The 27,048-nt window shown below is 31.0% G+C and overlaps 12 protein-coding genes across 12 annotated transcripts, besides 5 other annotated features; 8 read left to right on the forward strand and 4 right to left on the reverse strand.

Moving 5' to 3' along the window:
- Nucleotides 1–5,621: part of a mobile genetic element that runs on past the window's edge.
- Nucleotides 1,884–2,144, reverse strand: TVAGG3_0449110 (uncharacterized protein; the record flags this gene model as incomplete). The annotated part of the gene is made up of 1 exon (XM_051234546.1): nucleotides 1,884–2,144. The coding sequence occupies one exon, from the start codon at nucleotides 2,142–2,144 to the stop codon at nucleotides 1,884–1,886; it is 261 nt and encodes an 86-aa protein (XP_051104276.1).
- On the forward strand, nucleotides 3,431–4,059 carry TVAGG3_0449120 (uncharacterized protein; the record flags this gene model as incomplete). Its single annotated transcript, XM_051234547.1, has 1 exon — nucleotides 3,431–4,059. A coding segment is annotated over one exon (629 nt), but the record flags the coding sequence as incomplete, so codon positions are not given.
- TVAGG3_0449130 (repellent protein 1 family) lies at nucleotides 4,247–4,687 on the forward strand (the record flags this gene model as incomplete). Its single annotated transcript, XM_001305475.1, has 1 exon — nucleotides 4,247–4,687. One exon carries the CDS (start codon nucleotides 4,247–4,249, stop codon nucleotides 4,685–4,687), a length of 441 nt encoding a protein of 146 aa, XP_001305476.1.
- On the forward strand, nucleotides 4,736–4,972 carry TVAGG3_0449140 (uncharacterized protein; the record flags this gene model as incomplete). The annotated part of the gene is made up of 1 exon (XM_001305476.1): nucleotides 4,736–4,972. The coding sequence occupies one exon, from the start codon at nucleotides 4,736–4,738 to the stop codon at nucleotides 4,970–4,972; it is 237 nt and encodes a 78-aa protein (XP_001305477.1).
- TVAGG3_0449150 (uncharacterized protein) lies at nucleotides 5,138–5,458 on the forward strand (the record flags this gene model as incomplete). The annotated part of the gene is made up of 1 exon (XM_001305477.1): nucleotides 5,138–5,458. The coding sequence occupies one exon, from the start codon at nucleotides 5,138–5,140 to the stop codon at nucleotides 5,456–5,458; it is 321 nt and encodes a 106-aa protein (XP_001305478.1).
- Nucleotides 5,622–10,998: 5,377 nt separating the features above from the next.
- On the forward strand, nucleotides 10,999–13,271 carry TVAGG3_0449160 (O-methyltransferase protein; the record flags this gene model as incomplete). Its single annotated transcript, XM_001305478.1, has 1 exon — nucleotides 10,999–11,721. One exon carries the CDS (start codon nucleotides 10,999–11,001, stop codon nucleotides 11,719–11,721), a length of 723 nt encoding a protein of 240 aa, XP_001305479.1.
- Nucleotides 13,272–13,539: 268 nt separating this feature from the next.
- Nucleotides 13,540–13,736: a mobile genetic element.
- Nucleotides 13,737–14,405: 669 nt separating this feature from the next.
- Nucleotides 14,406–15,730, forward strand: TVAGG3_0449180 (LMO2823 protein family; the record flags this gene model as incomplete). Its single annotated transcript, XM_001305479.2, has 1 exon — nucleotides 14,406–15,710. The coding sequence occupies one exon, from the start codon at nucleotides 14,406–14,408 to the stop codon at nucleotides 15,708–15,710; it is 1,305 nt and encodes a 434-aa protein (XP_001305480.1).
- Nucleotides 15,731–16,273: 543 nt separating this feature from the next.
- Nucleotides 16,274–16,888, reverse strand: TVAGG3_0449190 (uncharacterized protein; the record flags this gene model as incomplete). Its single annotated transcript, XM_001305480.1, has 1 exon — nucleotides 16,408–16,881. One exon carries the CDS (start codon nucleotides 16,879–16,881, stop codon nucleotides 16,408–16,410), a length of 474 nt encoding a protein of 157 aa, XP_001305481.1.
- A 481-nt stretch (nucleotides 16,889–17,369) lies between these two features.
- Nucleotides 17,370–18,551, reverse strand: TVAGG3_0449200 (STKc CK1 domain-containing protein; the record flags this gene model as incomplete). Its single annotated transcript, XM_001305481.1, has 1 exon — nucleotides 17,370–18,551. The coding sequence occupies one exon, from the start codon at nucleotides 18,549–18,551 to the stop codon at nucleotides 17,370–17,372; it is 1,182 nt and encodes a 393-aa protein (XP_001305482.1).
- A 100-nt stretch (nucleotides 18,552–18,651) lies between these two features.
- TVAGG3_0449210 (uncharacterized protein) lies at nucleotides 18,652–19,468 on the forward strand (the record flags this gene model as incomplete). The annotated part of the gene is made up of 1 exon (XM_001305482.2): nucleotides 18,653–19,468. One exon carries the CDS (start codon nucleotides 18,653–18,655, stop codon nucleotides 19,466–19,468), a length of 816 nt encoding a protein of 271 aa, XP_001305483.1.
- Nucleotides 19,469–20,455: 987 nt separating this feature from the next.
- On the forward strand, nucleotides 20,456–21,184 carry TVAGG3_0449220 (M-phase inducer phosphatase dual specificity phosphatase cdc25 family; the record flags this gene model as incomplete). Its single annotated transcript, XM_051234548.1, has 1 exon — nucleotides 20,456–21,184. One exon carries the CDS (start codon nucleotides 20,456–20,458, stop codon nucleotides 21,182–21,184), a length of 729 nt encoding a protein of 242 aa, XP_051104278.1.
- Nucleotides 21,185–21,400: 216 nt separating this feature from the next.
- Nucleotides 21,401–21,438: a mobile genetic element.
- A 2,132-nt stretch (nucleotides 21,439–23,570) lies between these two features.
- Nucleotides 23,571–24,631: a mobile genetic element.
- A 695-nt stretch (nucleotides 24,632–25,326) lies between these two features.
- Nucleotides 25,327–26,630: a mobile genetic element.
- On the reverse strand, nucleotides 25,407–26,534 carry TVAGG3_0449260 (Mariner transposase; the record flags this gene model as incomplete). Its single annotated transcript, XM_051234549.1, has 1 exon — nucleotides 25,407–26,534. The coding sequence occupies one exon, from the start codon at nucleotides 26,532–26,534 to the stop codon at nucleotides 25,407–25,409; it is 1,128 nt and encodes a 375-aa protein (XP_051104279.1).
- Nucleotides 26,631–27,048: the final 418 nt, after the last annotated feature.

The following is a 27,048-nucleotide window of genomic DNA, read 5'->3' on the forward strand; positions in this document are numbered from 1 at the left end:
GGAAACAGAGATATGAGAATAAGAGATGAAGTAAAGAAGTTGTTTGAGTTAAGGTTAAAGTATAAGAAAGAAGGAAACCCCTTACAAGAAATTATATAAACTCATTCTGAACAGCATTTATGGCAAAACTATTCTATCTCCTATTGAGTCAAAAATAACCATAGTAAATGACAAAGATGCTATAAGATATGCTATAAGAAATTACAACCATATAGTGAAGTTCGAAGGTTTGGATGGTTCAGATAAAACTATTTTCAAGCTAACGAAAAGCATTTGCAGACACTTTAACTTCTGTCCACTTGGTGTTAATATTCTGTCTATGTCAAAACGTATTATGAATGAAGTATTCTGTACTGCTGAAGATATGGGACTTCAAATATTTTACCAGGATACCGACAGTATGCACTTATATAATGAAGACATACCAAAGCTTGCAGCAGAGTTTAAGAAGAGATATGGTCGCGAACTTATAGGAAAGAAACCTTGGTCAATTTCATAGCGACTTTGCAGAAATAACACCTGGAAAACAAAGTTTAGCTTATAAAAGTATTTTCTGTGGAAAGAAGACTACATAGACTTACTCACTAACGATTTAAATGAAGTTGCATTTCACTGCAGAATGAAAGGCGTGAAGCAAGATGTTATTGCTTTAACCGCTAATGAAATGTTTCCTGAAGCTATACAATGCTATTACAATGAAGATAAGAACATTCACATACCTGTTGGAACATATGACAAAGACTCTGAGTTCAGTTTAATGAAACTTTACAAAGCACTTTATGATGGTCAAGAGATTGCATTCGACTTATGTAAGTCATGTCAACCTTGCTTTGCTGAAAAGTTCAACTTTTCAATAACGACTAAAAACAAGCTTTATTCGTAAGTTGAAGTTCTGAGGTCATGGGCTTCGCCCTTGCCGCTAGCGGCTTATTTTTGTCAGCAATGAGGTCATGAATGAGGTCATGAATGAGGTCATTCGTGATAAAAATAAAGCTAGCGTAGATTTTACAATACTGCGATGGTAGAGTTTAAGAGTTGTGCTTCAATGTAGAGACAGTCCTTATGGTCTGGAGGCAAGAACACTGGACATTTATGGTCATGAGTGGAGAACATGTCTATCCAAAACTCACGATTGAAGCCAGTTAATTTATAGTATTTAGGGTTAGGAAGTGGTGAAGTTCTTGTATGACCAATGAACTCATTTTCAACTCCCTTACTTAAGTTTGAATATAATATAGCTTGCTTTCTATCCCAAATGCCAGGTGTTACAATCTTTGAAATTCATTTTCCTCGGAAGCATTGCATCATAATTGAAAACATTCTTAAAATCATCACTTGGTTCAGAGATTTGAAACCTTATACGTAATGGATTTTTTTTCCTTTAGCGACTTCATTGAATGGTGAGAATACAATGAATTGACAGTCATGAGTTCCATCTTCATTTTCATTAAATTCATAATGAAAGTCTATAAGTTGTGGCTGACTACCTTCTTCTTTCAGTTGTGCAAGAAACTCACGTAAAGGCTGTAAAGTTTGTACTTCAATGTTGAACTTTCTTCGAACATCTCATTAAATGAAATCATACATTGCAACAATGTTGTATCGTCTTTAAAGTATTTGTATATGTGAATGTTTTGGGCGCTTAAAGACTGTTCGTCATTTTCTATCTCGACTTGAAGTATAAAGTCAACCTTTCTGAAAGCATGTGTTATATACATAGATGTTATGCCAATGTACTTCTCTTCATTTATGTTCACAATCCAGTCTGTTGGAAACTTAAACGTTACTCTGTTCCCCTTTATTTTGACGTCAGGGTTTTCACTACTGAACGCAACAGATAAAGGTATTTGTCTATACATTTAATTCGGATAAAAATAAACCATTTACTCTTTCTTTGCTTCAGCTTCTTTAGCTTTTGCTTCAGCTTCTTCTCTAGCTTTCTTTGCCAGCAAACGTGGGTTCTTTTGTCTTCCAGCAGCTAATGCAGCAAGTTGTTTTTCACTAAGTTTTCTCTTTGGTCTCTCTGGCTTTTGTTCTTGTTTTTGTTCCTTCAGTTCGGATAAAATTTGCTCACGAATTTCTTTCTTCAATGCTTCAACATCTATGACCCCTTGGGTCTTGTCCGTAGGGCTTGTTTGAGTCATTTGACTGTAGATAAAAACTAAATTAAAACTTTAACCGATGTAAAATGAGCTTGTCAAAATCAGAACGAGAGTCTATTATATTAAATGACGCCAGAGGAATACAACATCCTTTCTATTATGTAAGTCAGAGTAAAGATGGTAAAATATATGTAAGAAAAAGAAAGGTTCCATTAGCGAATACAGAGACAACATTAAGGTGCATGGCAAGGGCGAAGCCCACGAAGCCCATATAAAACCTTCTGTTCAAACTGAAAGTCAATAGAACAAGAAGAAAAGAAGCCAGATGTTCTTTCAATAACGAACCAAGAGCTTATTGCAAAGTTCGTGAATTTCATTGAAAAGCAAACCGAGTCAAAGAACCCTGACCCGCCAGTGAAAGAAGTTGAGACAAAAGAGAATGTACAGTTCATTGAAAATGTCAAGAAACAACTTCCACCACGAATGCCAAGAAGAGAGTGAGAAAATGAAGTAAATAGATATTTTTATCTGAAGTAAATACATGCAGAACGAACAGCTAAACGAATTTACTCCAGCAGAGCATATTCATCAGATTCGCTCATATTTCGATATCATAGACAATGCAGTTCAAATTGGTGACACTAATAGAAAATATTCTGACGCAAAGATTCCATCACAACCTGGAACTGCTAAAGATAACACATGGGTAACATTCAATCTCTCACCTCCTGGTGAAAATATGTTGGACCTTTACAATACATTCATTACGTATAAAATGGAAGGTCAATTTATTGTAGATAAAGAAATTGGTTCAGGTTCCAATAAAACAAACCACCAGGATTTTGGATTGGTTTCGATGACGCTTTCTATGCAGTTGCTGGATATCAAATCCTTGCAAATGGTCGTATCGTATATTCTCAAGACAACGCAAGAGAAGAAGCATATATAACTTCAAACTCACAAACTACCGAACAAATAAAGAAAGTAGATGTTTTCTCAAAGACTCGACATGAAGATGTATGGAGTCATTCGGAACATGCAGAACAGGACAAATTGTTAGTGGTCCAATTACAGCAGGAAAATCATTTGATTTTAAGCTTCGTTTAAGAATTCCTGTTAGAAGATTCCTTCCATTAGAAGCTATTCGATTTATTCCAGCTTTTGCAGGAAACATTCAGCTTAAAGTAAAGTTCAGTAGCGACGCCTTACAATGCACATCTATATCTGTAAATGATATCATTGCTTTCAATCCAACTCTTAAAGTTGCATTTGCTTCAGATTCAAATCCACCGACAAATAAATTTGTTCCATGGAATGAACCATTCACCATGATAACGAAGGCAGTAGAAGCTAGTGGAACAGTTACTATTACAACTGTAACCCAGCAACTATTTCGAACAAAGATGGATTTTAATGAATGTTTCATTCATCCAAAATCATTCTCTTTAGACCCTAACATTTATACAGAACTTGTAGAACATTATACAAACGAGGCTTTATGTTTTCCTGTTAAAGTTATGGATTGGATTCCTATGGACGGTTCATTCTCAAAGAATACAGATAGTTCAAGTGCAACATTTACAGCAGCTTATACGCCTATTAATGTTAAAAGTATTTGGGCACTATTTAGAAAGAAAGACAACTATTATGTTAATTTTGAGAACCCTAAGTTTAAATATCTTCAGCTTTCCATGGGAGCTTATGGAAATATGCCTGCAGAACCTGAAAAATCATATGGACCTGTATTTTATGAAATGGTTGCGAACGCTTGCAATACAAACAATGATATGATAGGATTTAATGAAGATGTTATGAGGTCATTGGTGGATGATGGTAGTGTGGAACATAAATGGGATAGCTATGACAACACACATTTCTTATGTGGTTTTCCAACAGAAGTGGACTTTTGCTTCCAGCAAGGTCAAACATCTACTGCTCCAATAACATACAAATTGTCTGTTAAAGGACCTATTGAACTAGCAACTGAAAACGTACCAAAGCCACTTATTGGATTTATGAGGGATTGTTGCTTTGCCATTCAGGTGCGTGCTAATGGAATCCCAATAATAAGATTAGATGACTATAACTTAGCTACGGACGACAGTGAGGAATAAAGGATGAACGTTTATTTTTAAAGCTTATAAATGAGTTCTTCATCAAGCTCTCGTGAACCTTCACCATCTGTGAAACAAACTTTACCAAACGATTATGGAGCACCTATTGAATATTTCTTACGAGCTGCACAATGGCAAAGAGCAGTCTCACCAAGGTTAGGTGTTCCACCAGCTCCTGTCAAAAATAGCATTTGGTCAAGTCCTTATATAAGATATGGTCTCCCACTAGGTTTGCTAGCTACAGCAGGAGCAGTTATGATGTTGAAAAGAAATAAAGCAAATGTTGTAAATAATACTGAAGTAGCTGAAGTTAAACAAACTCCGACACCATCACAAACAACACCTTCAATGACTCCTGAACCTATGAAAGTACAAACTCCTGTTCAAAAGTCAACTCCTAAACCGACTCCAACATTTAAACCAGAACCTACTCCTCAAATAAATCGTAAAACTCCTGTGTTTCCTTACTGAAAAAATAACGTTATTTTTATTTAATATTAAAATTTTTATTTGATTGAAATGACGACTAAAGTCACTGAAGCAATGAAACAAAAGTTTTTGGTAGAATACATTAAATCAGGAGCGGTTCCAGAAGGTTTTTACGTTCATACTATGAAGGATGGTAGAGTTCAGTTTAGAAAGATAAAGCAACCATTAGATAGAGAAGGTATATTAAGGAAGATTAAACTTCATGAGGACAACATTGCTGAACTTAAGAAGAAGTTAGAAGAGTTGGAGAAAGGAAGAGAGTTATAAAGCAATGAATTCAAGTGGGTGAAAAAACAGGTGAGAAAACAGGTGATATCTCACCACTTCACCTAAATTTATTTTTGTGCTATGTTTTCATACGTGTGAGGGTGGTGATATCATTAATTTTTTATTTTATTTTTAAGTTTACTGAAAATTTTTATTTGGATGTAAATGACGAAAACTATTGAGATAACAAACTACAACGGTCATGAGTTCAAGAATTTGTTCTTCGTTCCTCGTGAAAATACATTCTATCAGATACGAGGGAGAAAGGGTAAAGTTAGTTTGAGCGTTTATGAAGGAATGAAGAATGGAAAGTTTATACAAGCATACGATACAAACGGTAAGCGTGTTTCATTAGCTTTGTCAAAACTTACTAACATTCATTTTGACAGTGATTTTGACCTATATGAAGAAGAAAGTGAGTCAGAAGAATATGAACTGTTATGTGAAGCACAGCAATGGGAGGAGTTGCAATACTTTTGTAAGTGAGAACGTTTATTTTTACAGTAGTAAGGTGAAGTGGTTGGCGGCTTTATAAATATTTAAGGTTAAGTTGGTGTTTGTGTTTGTGTTGTAAAATATACGTTAACGGTTTTGTAAAGTGTCAAATTCACAAGTATTGCGTACGGAGGAACGCAGTGCCTCAGTACACGAGACTTGTATACTAACTAGTATGTATAATATTTCTTGTAAATTCAGGAACATGTTCCGGAAATTCTGTATTCCAGTAAGTTCTGTCTTGGTGATCATCGTTGTCTTCTTCTATTTCCTTTGTTTTTCTTCCAATATTCTTATTCAACAGACTTCTGCGCATTTCAGCCTTTATTGCGTCTAAGTCTTCTAGGTAGGCTTTATACATATGCATTTTTCCGGTTCCTGGATACGGGAATACCTGAACATCAGTTTCAAATGATCTTTTGTAAATTTGTTTTCGAATATCTTGATTAAATTTAACTAAAAACGTTTCTCGGTCTCCTTTTATTTCAATTTCAAGTTCTTCAATCTTCTTATAGAAATATATATTCTTTTGATTGTATATGCATTTCTGTTTTGGAAATAACTTTCAGATTAAACTTGTTAAGCCCATTCATAGATAATTTGCACGAAAACAGTTCTGAACAACTTAGAAAATGGTCTTTGTCTAACTACCAGAAATAATTTATTGATAGAAATGTCTTTTAAAAAAGAAAATTTCATATTAGGCATCCGTAAAGGTTTTTGTTTGAATGGTGGGGGTTAAGGAGTGTAATAGTCAAGATATTAGATAACTAAGTGTATGAAGTTGTCATCTATGTTGATAACAGCGGAAAATTAAAAATAATTATTAAATCATAACTTTTTGTCTCATGAAAACCATTAAAAAAGTATAAAACTAAAGGTTTTTGCATGTGAACTATAGAAAGCTTTAGATTCATAAAAACTAGATTTTTTTTTTGATATTTTGATTTTTGAGGTATACTTTTAAAAGTGGATTTAAAGCACTGATGAAAAAAATTAACTTCTGTCGTTATGATTATTGATTTAGACAATAATGATTTTAATCTTTGATTATCAAAACACTAAAGTCATCTTTTTAACATTTGCTTGGTAGCATTAACTCAAGTCTAAAGTACTATTTTATGTGGCACTCTTAGAATTTTTGTATTCATTGTACACGCTGAAATAGTACCATTAAAGATATGACGAACTTTACAAAAAACAGTTAGGATACTATAAATCTAACTGCCAATTTATACACTTTCGGCTAAGGAGAAACATAATAAATTTGACGCTTTTCTTAGCAAGGAAGCCATATTTTTGATTTGATATCATTTTTTAATACAAATTTATATGTGTTAATGCGGGGGTAAACGATAAGCGCAATTACTTTTAGCAAACATACTTTGAAAACCAATATGCTATAATTTTATATTATAATTTGAATAAAAATTGTAAATTGTTAGTTCTTGATGCAGCATTCAAAGATAATAACAAGATAGAACGATTTTCAAAAAGGAATGTTTGATTTTATCATTGAATTAAAATAAAATTCTAATAGTAATATATATGTCTGTGTTATAATGAAATTGATGGTATACGTTAGCACCAAATTACATATGCTAGTAAATACAAGCCACATAAATAACATTTTAGTATGTCTGCAACCTTTTTTTTTGAATCATGAGTAAGTAAGAATATTTTTGTAACAAAATGATATCATGTATCGAAAGAACATACTTTATTGTTGTATCCTCTACTTTTCCAAAGATTATTGTATCTCAAATCTTAATTCTTTAGATGGTAAACAAAAACATTCATGCAAGAGACATTCCAAGGAGCATATTACACTGTAGAATCTTGAAAAAGTTGGAACTAATTAATTCACTCCAGAGGAGCAATGTTGTATGCATTCAATTTTAAAAAAAAAAAAAACTATATATTATCGAACTTAATACTTTGGGTTTTCATATCTATATACTTCTTCCAATGAACTAATTTCCAAACAAAGCTCTTGAAAAATCTTTAAATATAAGATGACTTTTGCTTATATTTTTTGATTTCTCGATAGCAATGCTAGGATATTACAATATTTCCATGTATTTTACTAGGTTGTAACTAGTTGGCATAAGAGTACATATATAGAATCGCTCCGACTATATAATATAATGTTTATTTAATATTACTGTTTATTTTACAGCTAAAGCTTAAACTTATAGTGTATTTATTTTTTAACTGTCTGAATAATGGCAGATTATTTTAATATTTAACATTGATATTGAAATATGAAATAATGCATTTTTCCTTTTTAGCTAGAACACTTGTTTGGGCAATATTTTTCTTTTTTAAACACCAAAATCACATATTTCTCTTATATATATCTATTTTTAAATTATTTTGTTGATATTTTGACAATTTGAGTTAAATATCGATTTAATTCTATTTTTATGGGTAAAATATATATGTATATATCATATTTCATTATTGGTTTGTTAATGCAATTCAATTCTTGGATCCTTGAGTTTTCATTTGAAAGTTCAACTACAAATAAACCTTTCACTGAATATAGGTACTAAAATTTCATTCTAGAATAGCCATTCTTATGGTTTTATCAATATAAAACAACATTATATTTTTATATATTCTACTTGCTAATTACTTTTCTAGTTTCAAGATAAAGTTACTTAATCTCCGATAAGATGCATGAGATGTGAATTGGAGATATCGAGCATGCATATTTCCGAATATACTACTATATTATGTACTATTGTGGAAAGAAATTAAACTTTGTAAACTGAATGAATTTCATATAATGGTTGTCTGGCAGCTATGATTTCTCTTTTCGTATTTATTTTTCCCGAAAATCATTCAAGAATTAGGGGGCATTAACAACAATGATAAAAATGGCATTTTTCTTAATTTTTTTTGGAAAAAAATACATTTCATATTTATTTGTTCTTAATATAAATTAATAATATTAATTTACCTTACAAATGAGTTATGTAAAGTATTCAAATTTTAACTACAATTTTTATGCAGTCGAGCAACAGCAGATGCGCTTTTGCTTGATTTTTATTATCACCAGTGCCGTCTATAGTAAATAGTTTATAAATAGAACAACTGCACTCTTAATTATCACCAAAATAAATCAAAGATTTTAAAAATTGATTGTAATTATAGTTAGATTAACCATCATCACTTGCAAACTGAACTAATTTACTACTTCTCCAATTAACACTCATGAACAATGTTTTTTTAAAAAAATATAATTTTTTATTCTAAATTTTACATTAACATGTCATTTATTATGATCTCATAAAACATATCCATATATTATAGTTACAGTAATATTAAAATTTCAAATTTTGAATTAATTTGGTTATATTATGACCATTAAGCCAAGATCCCAACTTCTCTATGCTATCTATGAATTTCAACTCTATATGTAACTAACACGTTATAAGTTTTGTTTATAAATATAAGGTGCATTTCAGTAAATTACTCTTTTATAATAGTTCTTTTATTACAGCTATAAAATCTATACTAAATCTATATGTTTTTATACTAAATTTATTAATTGTAATACTAATTTTAATTGTTGCTGATCATATGCTAAATTTTATATGAAATCCTTAATTAGAAACTTGAGTTGAATATATATTATATGAAACAATCGGTGTTTAAAACAAAATACAGCTTGATTTATATAGTAATTTATGCTTTACATGTATTTTATATAAATTTTTATTGAATTCAACTATTCAATAGTTTTTTATGCTAGATTAGTTGTATTTATTTAAATATATTATATTGGCAACCTTTCTTTACCCTGTCCTAATAAACGCATTTTGTAAAAAAATATAGTGCATCAGTTTCGAACTAGCGTCCCCGGTACCCAATAGTAAGGGGTAATAACCATTCGACCATTTGCCACGTAAAGCATCGCCAGATTTTTTTGTATTTAATCACTCCCAAAACACTGTTTTGGCTTATTGGAAGCATATCAGACATAATCGCCATAATCAAAAAATCTATATACCCAATAAGTAATAAATTTGTCGATATAGATTTTCCATAAAATTAGTTTTTAGTCTAATCTTAAAATAAATTTAATTTTTTATAAAAAAAATCAAATTTAAAAGTATCTTTTTAGTAGCTCGAAATCCTGTTGGTGGATTTCGGGCGTACTTCAAAATTAGCTTTTCTTCTACATATGCAAGCTATATTTTAAATATGGGGCAAATCGGATCGGCGAAAGGAGTTTAGTTACCTTTTATGAAAATTGAAAGCAATTCAAAAAAATTGCTAACATGTAAATTTTAATATCCTATGCATAATTTCATATTTTGAACATTTTTAATTTTTGTTTAAAACTTAAAATTTTGCGAATTTAATATAATTTATAAAATATAATACGTATATATATTTAAAATACACTAAATTTAATTGTTAATTGACGTTTTTGGGAATGAATTTTATCAAAACATGCCTGAATCCGAAAATTTGAAAGAACGAATTACACAATCATATATGTAGAATTCAAAATACAAACTTAAAGATTGTATACGTTTAAAATTATTCAGATTGTGTTTGATTTCCACTCATTCTGTTTCTTTTGAACTATAACACTAACATTTCATGATGATTACATGATCCATTTATACATGGTTGAATTGTTCCAGATTCTACCAGAAAATCAATCCAAATTTCTCAATGCATTCATGTTGATTGGACAAAATTTAAAATTTATCAGCCTGTTTCCAGAGAAACTCATATATTCCCTAATGAAATGTAATTTTTGCTACATTTATTTCAATCAAATTTCAAAAAATTGACTGCAGAGCTTGAAAAGGTGATGAATCATGTTGTTATTAGATGTACATATTAGATTTACTATTTCCAAAAAAATGCTCAAATTTGAATAGTTTTTAGAAAATTTGGAATTACACTCCTTACATTATATATAATTAAATGTTTAAATTTTATTTATTTTTCCCTTTTAATTTTATAACGTGCTCTATCAAAACTAACCTCTCAATTGAAGGCCACAAAATCTAAGTAGTGAGGGTACACAAATTTTGTATGGAGTACGGTTCAATTTTTGAGAGCCTCACTACTTAGATTTTGTGACTACCTTAGTTATTTCATATATCTTTGTAAGTCTAGATTCTGTAAATTGTGAATATGGGTATTTCATTTTTGTATCTGATAAGTGTGCAATTTTGATTTTTCTTTTGATACCATGAATTTTGATTTCAATCTTTTCGATTTTTTGAATAAATTGTACGTAATGCATTAATATTCTGAAGATTTAGTCAATAAGAAGTTCAAAATATGGTAGATTTATAGAAAGTTCTTCTGAATATGGAAAAGATTAAAATGAATGAAGTTGGAATTTATGTATGAATATCAAAAACATAATTGTCGTGCAAAATGTTAAGAATATTAGGTAATAGAATCTTCCTCGAAAAATATTTTTTTTGATTCATTAGTAGATGTAAGGAATTTCAATTTTCATTGTCACTTTTTTGAAAATTTGATTTATCAATTTTATGAGTGAAAGTGAGAGTGAGAGTGAAAACGAATCTGAATTTATTGATCCAGATGAAGCATTCAAAATTCATGGATCCACATGGTACGAAGTTAGTCAAAAACATTGGTCACAACAAGATCATAACGTTTCCGGCATGCTTGGTGGATATCCAGAGATGAATGTCATCGACATCCTTTCTAGTCGCGAATTGATCAAGAGTCTTGTTAAGAAAGGTATGGGCAAGACCAGAGCTGCAGACATTGCAGGAGGTATTGGTCGTGTTTCGAAAAATGTTCTTTCACAAACATTTGAATATATTGATTTAGTTGAATACATTCCAAGCTTTGTTGAAAGTGCTAAACAAGAACTCGAATCTATTGTTAAATTCCGAGGAATCGCAATTGGTGCACAAGATTGGATTCCAGATACTAAATATGATTTAATTTGGTGTCAGTGGGCTATCATGTATCTTATGGATGATGATTGCATTAACTTCTTAATTCGCTGTAAATCGAGTCTTAATGAGCATGGTTTCATTGTTGTCAAAGATAACATTGCAAACAAAAGCAAAAGTCTTCCTAAAGATCGTGCACAATATCGTGAACTTGATAATCAAATTAATCGCACATATAAGCACTACCTCGAATTGTTTTCTAAATCAGGACTTAAACTAATTGAATCCATTCCTCAAAAGAAATGGGAACCAGAACTTTTACCTGTTTATACTTTTGTTCTTCAATAAATTAATTATAAAAATTTTATATTATATCATGAATGAAATAAATTGCATTTTTATCAATATATTATTCATAACTCTATATTCTGTTAAAACTAATAGTTGAGTCAATTATTTTATCATGACGTAAACTTATGCTCTTCCTAATTGGATTCGAAATCGTAATCGTTGATATATTGAAAACAGATTGAATTTGGTTTTTGGAAAAGATAAAATAAACTCAGTGTCGTAAAGGAATGCTTTGTTATCTGAATATTATGGTAAATAAATAACTCGATGCTCAATAAATTTTAAATATCATATGTTTTTTTTAGAATTTCATGGTTATTTTATTGAAAGTATAAGTACAAAAAATGAAATTGAAATAATATTATATCTTTGTTTATATTGAATATTTTGTTTGATTACTGATTCTTGATGTTGAGGATTGAAAGGAGTTAAACAATTATTAGTTGAAAAATATGAAAATAAATGATAGGAAGTAATGGAATCAATATTGAATTTATCTGTGAGAGAATTATAAGTATATGTTAAATAATCAATATGACAATTTTCTATTCGTAATGAATTAGCATTATTATAAATCAATGGTCCATTTCCAAAATTTCCAAAAATTGAACAATTAGAAATAGTCATTTTTCTAGTACAACAAATGATACCATAACTTGTACTTGATTGTGAATTATTTAGAATATTACTATTAATAAGATAATGTGTTGGTGAATCATTACTATAATGCATAAGAACACCAATATAGCAATGATTTTGACAAATTGAACAAAAATTGACTTTTCCAATTGAATTTTCTGGTGATATTCCATATGCAGCTCCTTTTTCATTGACATTGTTATTACTAATATTTGAATAACTAATATTAATAATACCACAACTACATGAAATAGTATCAATTCCTTCTTCTTTTTTTCCACATGATGAAACACAACTTTCAAGAAAATAATTAAAATTCCCATCGGATAAAGATGAACGTGAATGTTGTCCATAATTTGATGCTTGTGAATATAATGAACAACATCGATGTTGAATAATTGAATTTTGACCTTTCACGTAAACAGAACCTCCTTGACTCCTTTTACAGACATTGAATGAACATTCGGAATGTAATAATTTGATATTATTCGTTGTGAATGAAATAGCACCTTCTTCAAGGTCATGAAAAAAACTAAGTAAAACAAAACATTCGGAATTAGAAACTGAAATTGAACAGTTAATACATGTTGTTGGATTTGTTTTGTTATTTTCACCATATAATTCATACCAGATGTTTTTTGGAATATTTTCAAAATGATGAAAGTGATAATCTCTCCGAAGAGAGAAAATCACTGAAACGTGACATTAAAAAATTCCAACACTTTTTTATTTGTTTATCACAAAACACGATTATATGCAGAATTCCGAACCATTATGCATCCTATTGCCTATGTAGTTTATGCAATCTCAAAATATATATGGGCATTCACGTCATCCAACTTCAGAAAACAATGAAATCATTTTATAGGGTAGTTTAAATTTCAATATCATAATTGCACTGATTATTTATATTCACTCCTTTGTTAACTAACTGCATTATTCTAAAAGTTTTGTTAAAAGTTTACTGTATGTTTGATTTTCAATCAAAAGCCTATCATATATACTAAAACATTGGGCTGCATAATTTATATGATAAATGTGTTTCATTTTAATGATGTTTGAAATAGTTCAATATTGAGCAAAATGGCAATTATTGACATATCCCTACCAAATAATGTAATATTATTGATGAGTGCTCTTAATTGCTGTTACAGAGAAATTGAATGAGTCTTTTAAGGCTCCAGTCCCACGCTCTCAATTTTTAAAATTGAACATATCCATAAATAAGAGTTATCATGACTTATAATTAAAGTTATAATATTTGTGTAATATGAGCTATAATATTATATTATGATACTTGGCGTAGTATTGCAAGAAAACTCTAATTGATGGATATATTCACTTTTAAAAATTGAGAGGGTGGGACTGGAGCCTTAACTGGCTAACTTTATTGTGAAAACACGAAATATTACAAATTTTCGTGATTTAGATTGATAAATCACCAGTGAAGTATTTTACATCATGGCAATTAACTATCTAGTGCATTGATTTTATCCAGATATTATTTCTTGCCACAAATTTCAAAACAAATTTACTTTTAATTATGACATTGAACGATTTTGACATAACACCTTTCACGATCATTCAAAATTCTTATATTTTCAATGGATAATGTTCGGTTAGTTTCAAGAATCAATGAACTTTGACAGCAAATTATTTTATTTTATGGAGAAGTTGAAGTTGTCAATCCGAAATAATAATTGCAAATTAATGCCAAAAGAGATACGAAATCAATTCAATAAGTTCTTAGATGATGACGATAAAAACCATCAAAAATGAAAAGTTAAGGAGAAAAACGATGGAAAATGAGAAAATTAATTCATATAGTTCCTACCATATACATGTAATCAGAAACTGAAAATGGATTTTTTTTCGAATTGACATGATGATTTTAAAAAATTTTTGAGAGCCATCCAAAAATAATATTTAATTGGATATCAATAATAATTATATAATACGTTCGATAAAATATTTGAGAGGAATCAAAATTGAATAGCTATTGTCGGTTAGAACGACGAAAAACTGTTTGATTTCACTTTATAATGTCTGGTTCCGGAATCATTGTCAAGCCATTCCGCGGCTACATCCCACCCGCTGAAAAGATGAGCGATGTTATTGCCCCACCATACGATGTTGTCACACGTGAAGAAGCCTCCAAGATGGGACAAGAGCGTCCACAGTGCGTTATCCACATTAACCGCCCAGAAATCGCCTTCCCAGGTGTTAAGGAGACAGAGGACTGCGTCTACCAGAAGGGCGCTGAACTCCTCCAGAAATGGATCAATGATCAGCTTCTTATCCGCCACGACAAGCCAGGATTCTACGCATATCGTTCCAAGCTTGGCGGCTATTCACAGGTTGGTCTCTATTCTCTTTTCTCTTGCCAGCAGTACTACGATGGCCTCATTAAGAAGCACGAGCAGACACGTAAGGCTCCAGAAGAGGACCGCACAAAGACAGTCAGAATCCAGAACGCCAACGTCGGCTCTGTCTTCCTTGCCTATCGTGGTGCCAGACACCAAGAACTTCGTGATTACGTCAAGAAGCTCGTTGAGGGCCCAGCTGACCGTGTTGCCCACCTCGACTTCGATAACACAGACCACGAGCTCTGGTTCATCGATGACGAAGAGAAGGTTAAGAAGATCCAAGAATTATTCTCACAAGTTCCACACGTTTACATCGCCGATGGCCACCACCGTGCTGCTTCTGCTTGCAACGTCTGGAAGGAGCGCAAGGAAGCCGCTGGAGACTCATACACAGGAAATGAGCCATACTGCTACTTTATGGCCTGCGTTTTCTCCGATGATGAGCTCTGCGTTATTGACTACAACCGTGTCATCAAGCAGAACCCATACACACAGGAGGAACTCTTCCAGAAGTTAGAAGAGAAGGGATTCAAGCTTACACCAATGGAAGGAAACGAGAAACCAGAGACACCAGACTTCCTTCCAATGCACCACGCTCGTCCAATGCAGCACAAGGTCTTCTCCCTCTTCATCCATGGAAAGTGGTATCGCATGGAATTCACAGGCAAGGCTCTCTCAGAGTCTGCTGCTGATAACATCGATTCCAAGATCCTTACAGACTTCTGCCTCACACCAATCTTCAACATTACAGACCTCCGTAACGATCCAAGAATCAAGTTCATCGGAGGAACACGTGGTCTCCAGGCTCTCGAAGAGGCTTGCAAGACAGAGGATTCCCTCGCAATCGCTGTTCCACCAGTCGAAATGTGCCAGCTCTTCGACGTTTCTGACGAAGGCGCAATGATGCCACCAAAGTCTACTTGGTTTGTCCCGAAGCTCGCTGATGCCATGGTCATCCGCGTAATTGAGGGAGATGAATAAATAAGTATTTTACGTTTCTTAAAAAAATATTATGAATCATTTTTTATAAAAGATTGTAATGGATTTAGACTATGTAGATACTCGATGACTAATAGATGAAGAATGGAAGAAAACTGGAATATATAAAATTGTTTATTTCATATCAGATAAAAATATTTAACAAAAATGTCTCTGGCAAGTCATTACCCAACAACTGCAGATCTACTGCATAGTGTTCATTTAATATATTTGTAAATCCATTAGATTCTTCTATTTTGATCGAGGAATTAAAATAATTTCAAATTTAAGAATGCTCGTTAGTTTGTATTTTATGAGTCTTTCTTCTACCTGTCATAAAACAAATCCATATTCCAATTATTTATATGAATGCGATTTTAAGCGCTTTCTATAATATCATCAATCAAATTGGAATTAGCTCATGTATCAATCTCATGTTTCGATAGTTTATGAGTCCACTATTGAAGATTTATTCATTTTATTCCAAATGATTATATCTTTAAGAATTGATAAAAATGAAGCATGATTCATTAGAATGTAGATTATATATTAAATAAGTGTTGTTTATTATAACAAATATTAATATCTAGATAAAAATACAAAATTTCTTGTAATATTCGACCAATTGTAGATGTTTCAGTCTTGTTACGTGAGATCTAACATTATTGACTCTTTCTTTTTGATTAGCAAAGAGATAAAGTTATTTTGTTTTTTGGTTATCGTGATCTGATTGAGGTGGTGGATTTTTAAATGCATAGTTATTGATTTGATTTGAGCTAATTGATGATGGTGTGTAATTGAAACCAGTTGGTGTGATTTTATTATTATAATGAGGAGGCAATGGTTGAAAGTAGGATGGAATTGGTATTTCAGGTATTTCTTCTGCTCTGCCTCTTTCTATTGTACCTTTCAGAAGTTCAAATTCATTATTGGAAAATCTTGGTAATGTACGAGTAACAATTTGGTTTCTCTGTACAATTGGTTTGCTATTTTTGATTTCTTCTGTATAATGATGTAATGTTGATGTAGAAGGTTGAGTTCTGGGTGTTATTGTTTTAACAGCAGGTCTTGGTTTGAAAATAGCATCAATACAATCATTATAAAGAATTGTGAGTGCTCCAGACAATGCTAAAATTAGTATAAGTATTGCAAGAACGAGTAAAAATAAAATCATAGAAAAATTACTATCCCCCTTATAAAATAATTTGTCCCCCTAATTCTTCAAATCAACACAAGAAATGAATGTGCACATACACTGTTTATATTATGAGACTATCGACCAAACTTATCCAACTTAAAAGCTATCTAATTTTCAAATTTTACCCTTTCTTTCCATAGAAATATCAATCTTGATACAAAATATTTTGATTTGAAATATGTTTTGCATAGTGGTGGCCAATGGGACACCAAATTCTAATAGACAAGTGTGAAGTGGGACTAGTTTTTATGAATAAAAATTAGTTTAATTTTTAATGCATGATTTGAAATGAATTGATTAAAACCATAATTTTTATGCGTGTCTACTTTTTAAGTGAAACCTTTGTAAGGAAAATTCCTATAAATTAGAAAAATTATTTGCACAAAATACATAAAAATGTTTAAAAGATTATTCATACAATATTATTCAACAAAATCAAAAACCATACTATATTAGAAAAATCATTAATCTAAGAATCTTCTTGGAATTTTGCTCAATCTACTTGGAAAAGCGTATTCTTGAGCAGCTTTTGCACGTAAATTCGAAGCTTTCTGAGGATTATAGAGGAAGTTCCTCTTCTTTTCAACAACTTCTTGTTCTCTTGGTGTCTGAATTTCGTTTTCTTTGTAAGGACGAGGAGTTTTCTCTGTTTGTCTGATATTTCCTGCAGCAATAGCTCTCTTCTGTGCAGTCATTGGTCTCAAGTCTGTATTCTTCCTTGTAGCGTCGAATGGAGCGAAGTTTTCTTTTCCGATTGTTGTAATTTTCGGTTCTGTCCACTCAAATTGATGGTCGTTTATAAATCCTGCGTTTGTAAAGGCTGTTCTGAACAGCTCTCTTAACATCGTGTAGTTTGGTGACTCTGTAAAACCGAGATTTCGGACGTATTTCATGTAAGTAACGAATTCTGGAGGAAGATTAGCACAGAGCTGGCGAATTGGAGTATCTTCCTTGCAATCTGCAATAAGTTTGTATTTCTCTTCGCGAGAATGAGCATTGATGCCCATCCATGGTAATTTGCCTTTCAAAAGATATATCCAAACATATCCTAAGGCTTCGAGGTCATCACGACGTGATTGTTCATGTCCACGTAATGCTCCAATTGATGCATAGCGTGCTGTGCCTGTGAGACTCTTGCCTTCGATGTATCTGATATGTTCATGAGTAATATCGTCACGATAGCGTTTGGAAAGTCCAAAGTCAATAGAATAGACTTTAACAGCATTCTTTCCTGTTCCAACCATGAAGTTATCTGGCTTGATATCACGGTGGATGTAATTTTTACTGTGAATATACTGAATTGCTGAAAGCATTTGATCTGCAAGTACTAAAACTGTCTTTAATGAAAGTTTTTGTCCATTCTTCTGGAATAGATCTTCAAGAGAAGAGCCTAATAAGTCCATAACCATGATATTATGATTCTTTTCGCATCCAGTCCAATGAATATTAGGTATATGAGATCCACCTGCAAATTTTTTGTATAATTTAGCTTCGTAATGTAGCTGTGGCGCTGGACAATCGAGAGATTCGAATTTTGCGGCATAATACTCATGAGTTAGAGTGTGTTCTACGAGATATATTTTGCCAAACGATCCAGCGCCAAGTTTCCGTTTGATATGATAATATGTTCCTACTGTTCTATCCATGAATTTCTGTTTTGAAATTTACACTCAAGAAAAAAAAATTCTTAACGTAATTCTTCTCAATTTTTACGATGATTAAAATTATATTGCTTGTTATTTTGGAGATGAATGTATTCCATTTAGTGTCACTTTTTGGCTGCATGACATCCCTTCAGAAATCAAGACCAAATGTAAATAAAAGTTTGGTCTCCATCCGTCATGAGTTTCTGAATTTCAAAGTCAAATTATTTTTTTCATTTCTTATGAATGAAAAAAATCTGAAGATCTGTGAAGATATCCTAAGAGATTTTCTTCGTCTACCTGCATCTAAGCTTATTTGGGACAATAAAGTTAATTGTTTTGGCGAAACACTTGATATTCGCACCACTTTATCCGATATTTCATTAAAGGTTCAGAGAAATGAATACACTTCAGTTTCAGAGTTCATGGAAGAAACAACTGAAGTCATTACAACTGCAAGATCAAAGAAAAATAAAGTTCCCATTGTTGTTGCTTTATGTGACGATATGATTAAAGAACTGAACAAAATTTATGTTTATTACGCTGACATTACTGCAAAAAGAAAAGAGCATGAAGAAAAAATCCGTTCATTGTATGAAGAATGGTATAAACATAAATCTCCAGAAAGTGAAGGCGATCAAAGCGTGAAACCACAAAAAGTAACGTTTGGATCTCATATGCTTAACAAAGACCCGGCAACATTCACAGCCCATGATTTTACAGTTCTGATAAACATTATCAAAGTTCCAGACATCATTACAAGAATTGCCGCCTTTATCTACTTTATACAGCCAGAAGCAATTTCTTTGACTGACTCCATTTCAATCCACACTTCTCTCCTCAAAGAAGAAAACATCCCAAAGATTGCTGAATACGCACAAGTGTTACTGAAAGAAGCTGCTATCAGAGATATGGTTTGATTAAGAATATATTTAATTTGTAAGTCTAAATTTTTGATCATTAATATTAAAATTTTTATGAGCCATAAATATATAGTCGTTATGCCTTTCATCGATGTAAGTAAAATAAAATGATTTTTAAATGTTATGTTCAAAATATAAAATATCAAAATTTTATTGATTACTAATAATGTTTGCAAATGTAATTACAAGATTCTTATTGACTTGATTAAACAATATGGTAATAATCTGAAACTTAATTGCAAAATTAAAATTCAGAGAAAAAAAAAAGACTATATACCCTTAAATTGAAGAAATTGGACTAAAATGTTCTTAGATATATTGTTGCTTAGATTTACAAGTTTGAAATCACTGTAAAACATAATTCAATACAACATAGTTTAAAGTCAAGCAATGCTTGGTGATCTAATTTAAATGTGGAAATAGTTGTTAAAGTTTTTTCACTAAATCACCAATATTGAATTAATTGATTACGTAATCTATGATTAATTGTAAAAATTAGATTTAAAATGTTGTAGTTGTTCATCCATGGGCCTATCCATAACAATATATTTTTCCGATTTTTCATTTCACGAGAGTAAATCTGATAAAATTATGAAAAATATTATTTGAAAATATTGTTGTAAAATTATGGAAAATAAAAATTTCTGATAAAAATATCCATAAATCGAACAAATAAATAATACACTCAAATGCATATTAAATGTAATATCTAACAATATCAATATTGGCCGGAAATATTTACTTGCCACTAAATTAAAACGGTTTGATCAATAGCATTTTTTCATTTATGAAAAATGCAATTCTATACAATTGTAGTACATAATGTCAAACTTTTTTATAACTTGATTGTTTCTTTTAAATTTTTCAATTATACTCTCAAAATAAAATTATTGGGTAAATGTTTATGTACTCATAATATTTATTAATCTTCCCAATAAAATAATGTATAATCGTAAACTATTCAAAAAAATAGAGACAGAAGGGATGCAGGAATTTTCGGTCTCAGATCGACGTATTCCTATTCCTGATCTCGATGACTTTGATAATAACGAACTACACTCACTTTATGGTGTACATGACAATGCACAAACTATCATCCAAATGTCAGAAAGAGGTGATTTCGTCACTATCTCACCACAGTTCCTGAATAAATGGATATCTGGAGACGTTACAATGCCATATGACCAGCTCGTAATCATTGACGCTAGATTTGATTATGAATTCCAAGGAGGTCATATCTCCGGGGCAATCAACGTGAATAACTCCAAAATGATGATGCACATATTTAAAAGATTTGAAGGTAAGAACGCTGCATTTGTCTTTCATTGCGAATTCTCACATGACAGAGCTCCGAACTTAATGAACAAATTTCGGATATACGACCGTAGCCAGCACATCTACCCCAATTTAACACATAAGCATCTATTCCTACTTTCAGGCGGCTATTCCAAATTTTTCGAACTATACAAAGATAAGACCACAGGATCGTATTTACCAATGCGTGATGAAAATCACGTGGCAAATGGCGATCTAAAACGATCTTACTCAAAATATAATTCAGACAATACAGAACAAAGAAGAAATCTTATACATCGCTTTCATTCTACTGATTCTATTGGAATTTCTAGCTTTACTGCCAGAAATTCCAGTTCACCGATCCTTTTCAGCGATACAAAGTATCCAGCATCTCAAGATTTGAGTTTAGTTTTATAAGGTGAAAATACAGATCATTTTTTTAAAACTTGAATGAATGAATATGTTTTAGCGGAAAAGATACTTATTTTTCGATATGTAGTTATTTGTCAAATAATTCCATGCCCCACTAACTATTGAAAGAATTACCTCATTCGACCATCAATTTATTTCAAATTGAATGACACATTCAAATTTGACAATTTTATGAATTTTTATAACGAGTAATAATGATATTGTTGTAAACAGAAATTCATCAAAAGTGACACCTCAGAAAAGCTAAAATATTGAATTTTTGGAACTTTTGATAGAGCACGTTTTTAAATATTAATTAAAGTAAATGTATATTTTGTAAAGATTCTTTTTAATAAAAAAATAAAATTTTGAAGAAGAACACAAAATCTTCTGAAAAATAATATCACATAAACTCATATTATTTTCTAATATATAACTATTTTATATAAAAATCAAATTCAATGATCTTAAAAGCGAAGGATAAACCTCAAAATTTACGAATATAATGAGTGGGAATATAATGCTTATCTATCATAAAACCATATGAAATATCAATTTTTGCTTTACGCCTAATTTTTGACGACAATTAGCAAAAAATGTTAAATGTTAACACTCAGTCCATTTGAATATGAAAAATAAAATTGACTTTGATTAAATGTTTTTATTTATCATGCAATTCTTCTTGCGACCAAAGATTTGAATAAAACTTCAAAAAATAAGATAGCTTAAAAAATAATATACGGTAGTGTTTACTAATAGATGAATAGTATATAAATTCTATTAAAATGGATTTGATCCAAAAAAATATATAAAATTTGATCATAAATAAAATCGTTTTAAATTACTTCTTCATTTAAATTATAACAATTATTTTTGATTTTTATTTATCATCCACATTCAAATTTGAATCTTATCACAAAAGAAGGACCACTTTTATGACTACTGCCAAATCTATAAGCAGAGAATGGCTATTTGAAGCTAAAAGAAGAATAGAAGAAGGTGAATCTTACAAAAGTGTGGGAAAGGAAGTTGAATTGGAAAATGGTAAAATTAAATTGAATGTTGCCGAAAATACAATAAGAAGAGCATTTCAACTTCAAGAAATCGAATTACCAAATTATTATTTAACACAAAAATATATATATAAAATTATGATCATAAATATAAAATTATTTAACACATACATTCAACAAATCAACTAGAATTATCCCATTTTGTTAATGATTCAAAAATAACAAATTGGAATGAAATCATTGATCGTCGGAATCATATCAAGACATATCCAGGAAAGTACAGCATTACCTTTTATCTCTGCACTTAGATAATGGCCTGAATTTATTCCCTGAAAAATGATAAAAAAAAAGATATCGATAAAACATGTTCCTATCAATTTCATGTAGTGTGCATATATCTTTAAAAATACATGCTTCAGTCAATTCAATTGAAAGATCCTACCATTTGCACATTTGCATTTCAATATTACATCAAAACAGATAAATAATGCGCCTGCTATCCTATAAATATAGTTATTCATGTTATTGCAGCATTTAACTTAGCTTCAAAAGCTTACAAAGCTACATAATTAATTAATCGAATTAATTTTGCTCTCCAATTTTGCAAAAATTAAGTTGAAATACACCAACAATCTTAGATATGAACCATCAAGTCTTGATCAAGTATTCAAATCTTGCAGAACTCGACAACATTCATGATCCTGAGTTTGATTTTTCTATTTTTCCTCTTATCAATCATATCAAAGATCAAATATTGGAATTTAAGCGAAAAGTGAATAATATTCCAAAATCATTGACGAAACATACAATTTTTTTCTTAATTGATTTACAAATGCCATTCTAATTCTAAAAGTTTCTTCCTAATATTATTGCACAAACATACTTACGTCTATCATTTCATCTTTTGCACCTCAAACTTCCAGATTTCCCTTCTTTCACTAGAATTTCACATAGACTAAAGCACAGATTTGTCATATAATTTTGTTTTTAAAGAATAGCCCTAATTTTGCAACTCGAAAGAAGTATATCTTCTCTAAGGACTTGCTAATGGAATGCAATGCACTACCTATTGTCAATTCAACAAAAAATCGGAACTTCTTTGTTGCATTATATCATTCCACAACAAATATTCAAGTATTTGTTCAGATCATATTCCCATATTTTCTCCTCAATTGAACAGTGATCTTGAATCTAGTTACATTTCATTTTCACGAAAAGATAGTAAATCACACTGATCTCCATCAGTCAAGATCACAAAAATCACCAAATTCGATATCGAACATAAGTAAATCACATTGTGTCCTCAAAACAGAGGTGACATTTCTAACATTTCAACAACAAGTTTGTTTGCCAACAACGAGGACATTCTTAACAAATATTAAGGCTTCTCTCCGACCAAACGGTCTGTATCGTCTTTCATATCATATTTCTTTACTTCGAGGCGATACAACTTGAATTGTTTTAAATGCTCATATGTAGGGCATTATTACTTCATAGTATGAAGTCCGGAAATGCTGTTTTTGATCAATCTTGAGTTGAATAATCTAAAATTTTATCACAAACATTGTATTTGGATAGTATTTTATGCAAACAATCAGTATGTTAAACATATTTCTTAGTTTATTTTGTAATCTAGATGTCTATTAATGCTAAATAAATTTGATTAAAAAATGTGAGCTAAAAAACAAAGCATTATCATTAACTATAATGCTACAAACCAATGTTAAACATTTTATTAAATCATAATAGAATAATTTTTTATTTGATAATATTACATAAATGATAAGTGATATCCTTCAAGAAAATATATTTTCCATTGGAAATGCTGAAATGAATCCAAGATATCGAGTCGTCCATCAATAATCTAAATTATGAAGATTATAAAACGAAAATCTCTTGAATGACCATTGAGGTCTATATGACTATGTTATTCAAAACATTTACAATTGCTTTTTTGCAATTATGATAAAGGATTGATATCAATGATTTTATTTTCCTAAAAAAATTAAAAAAAAGAAAAATGGAACATGCTTATTCAATAACTATAGACTATGATTATTATAACAAAATTTGAAAAAAGTCACTTCACCACCCTTCGGAGACCTCGTACAAAATCGAAAAAATTTGGATAAAAATGTACTTTTTCGACCCAAAATTAGTGAACTTGAGAGATGAGAGTAAGGCAATTGATGAACATATGGATAGTAGAATCGTTTTATCGAAAGTTGAGAAAAGGCAATCTAGACGGAAAATGCGGAATAATTTCAAATTCTTTGGAATTTAAATATTTTTATGAAATTGCCTGCGATATATAATCTCTGAAGATCATATAATGTTATCATATAAGTAATGTCCCATGAAACTGACTGCATAAGGAGCTTGGTACATTAAGATCGAGGAAAAATTGAGAGGATCAGTTCACATCGGAGAGAAGCCTTAAGGACATATTCAATACCAGAAAGTTAAAGCTCAGCATTCAAAAACTAACTATTTTGAACGAAGTTTCTTCTCCAACCGAATTTACAGATTTTTCTTCAAAACCACAACTGTTATCTGTTTAAAATCAAGTTTATTTTATAATCAGAAATATATTTGCTAAAATATGAGTTGGATCAATTATGTTGTGGTAGTAAAAATTTGGGAAAAAACGAGAAACACATAATTTTTTGATTTTATTTTCTGCTTCACAAAGTCTTGTAGAAAGATGTGATAATTCGTTGTAGTAATTGTTTGTTGGATTTTGTACTTTTACATTATATGTTGTTTGTCCATCATAATCACTATTAATGATTGTAGCTAAACTTGGTGATGATTGTAAATAAAATGTTTGTGTACAATTATTATTTTTGATTGAACAAAAATCAAATGTAACTTTTGCTTGCCATAATTGAAAACATCTACTAGCATTGTTTCTAATGATATTGCATAAATAAAATTGATGTGGACCACTCTGACAAATACCAAAACAGTCAGTTTTTGCTTTGTTATCAATGAAAGATGATTGACTGATGTTGTATTTCTGTTCTGATCCAATATCAAGTGAAACATCATCTTTACATTTGTTATTTGTTATGTTATTTCGTGAATAACTATGATTTCCGATTCGTAGAAAATTAATTGAATAACCTTTATCTATAGGGTGTCCAAAGGTGTGTTTAGCACAAACCTGAATACTGCGAATAGAAATAAACAAGTTACATATATATAAAGTTTATTTAAATATAATCACCATTGGATTCAATCACGCGTTCGCAGCGATCGATCCAGGCTTGAAAGACACGCTTTAAATCATCATGAGAAAATTGCTCAAATTGCTCTCTTACAAAATTTTCAAGATCATCTGGACTCGCGAATTCGCGTCCTTCAGCTCTCTTTTTTAGCGTGCCGAATAAATAAAAGTCAGAGGGTGCAATATCAGGTGAATAAATTGGGTTTGGAACAACTTTGACATTGTTTTCCACCAAGTAATTCATTACCTTATGACTTTTGTGAACTCTTGAATTATCAAAATGAATTGCAAACTTTTGTTTTTGTTGTTTGGATTTCTCAAACTCATCAGAATTGATAATTTGAGTAAGAACATTGTCAATTAGATACTGAGCATTCATCGTATTAGGTTTTTGAAGAATATCAATTGCGATGATGCCATTCACGCCCCAAAAAACCGACAACATCGTCATTGGTGTGTCAATTTTTTTCTTCGGGAATGTTTGCGGATTTTCATCCTTCGGGATCCACATGATTTTGGCTTCTGTTGCATATTGAAACCAAGACTCGTCCCCTGTTACTAAAAAGCGAAACTTCTTGGATTGATACACACCCAATATAGAGAGGAGCTCTTTCGAAGATTGGACTCTAGATTTTTTTTGAACTGAATTAAGGTTGTGCGGAACCCAACGTGTATACGCTAGTTTGTAGTTCAAATAATTGTGCAGATAATAACTGACTGTTGTACGTGGTATCTTTGTCATCTCCTCTATCCTTCTGAGTGATGCTCTTGGGTCTTCATCTAGCGCTTGAAGAATTGCTTTGATTTTTCTTTGATCCGGCGATTTTTTGTCAATTTTTATGATGGGCGCCTTTTTGTTCATGAAGTGATACATCCTAACATGATACGTTACAGTGGAATAGCTAGGAGCATCCATACCGAAGCATTTTACCAATGTCTCGTAGATTTTTTTACAGTCTTTGCATTTTTTTGCAAGAGCGAGGATGTTTTCTTTATGATTCATTAAAAAAATGAAAAAAATCCCGCCAAAATTTCCCGCGAAACCGCCTCTTGTCTCAAAATTCATTTTATATCCCGGCATGGCGCCAAAATACAACTTACTCATCATATACATATATTCATATTTTTTATTATATATTTATAATCAGCATATATCTCCTTTAATAGTCTCATATAGAGCGCTGTGCTAAACGCACCTTTGGACACCCTATATTTCTCCACAATCAAAGACTGATGAATCTTCAAAAATGTTTTTGTTGTTTGTATTTAATGGTAATGAATATAAAAATACTCCTTCATCATCAGATCCTGTTTGTATAGATTTTGTGGCACATGTTCGATAGATAACACAACTTCCAAATAAAGAATAAACTGTTTGAGATGGAGTTTTTGTGCCATTGAATCCAGAAATAGAAATAAGAAGTTTTGTTAGAGAATTGATGTTTATATAGACAACAATATCATTAATTCCATTGAATAAACATGTTGTAACATAATAATTTCCTACTCCTGTTGGTTTTAATATTGTATTTTCAGTGTGATTTTTGGTGATTTCTGAATTCTCATAAAAGAGCGTCCAAGTATCAAGACTTGGACCGGAATCGAAGAATAATCTCAACAAGTAATGA

The sequence above is a fragment of the Trichomonas vaginalis genome, chromosome V (assembly GCF_026262505.1).
Source record: "Trichomonas vaginalis G3 chromosome V, whole genome shotgun sequence".
NCBI lineage: Eukaryota > Parabasalia > Trichomonadida > Trichomonadidae > Trichomonas > Trichomonas vaginalis.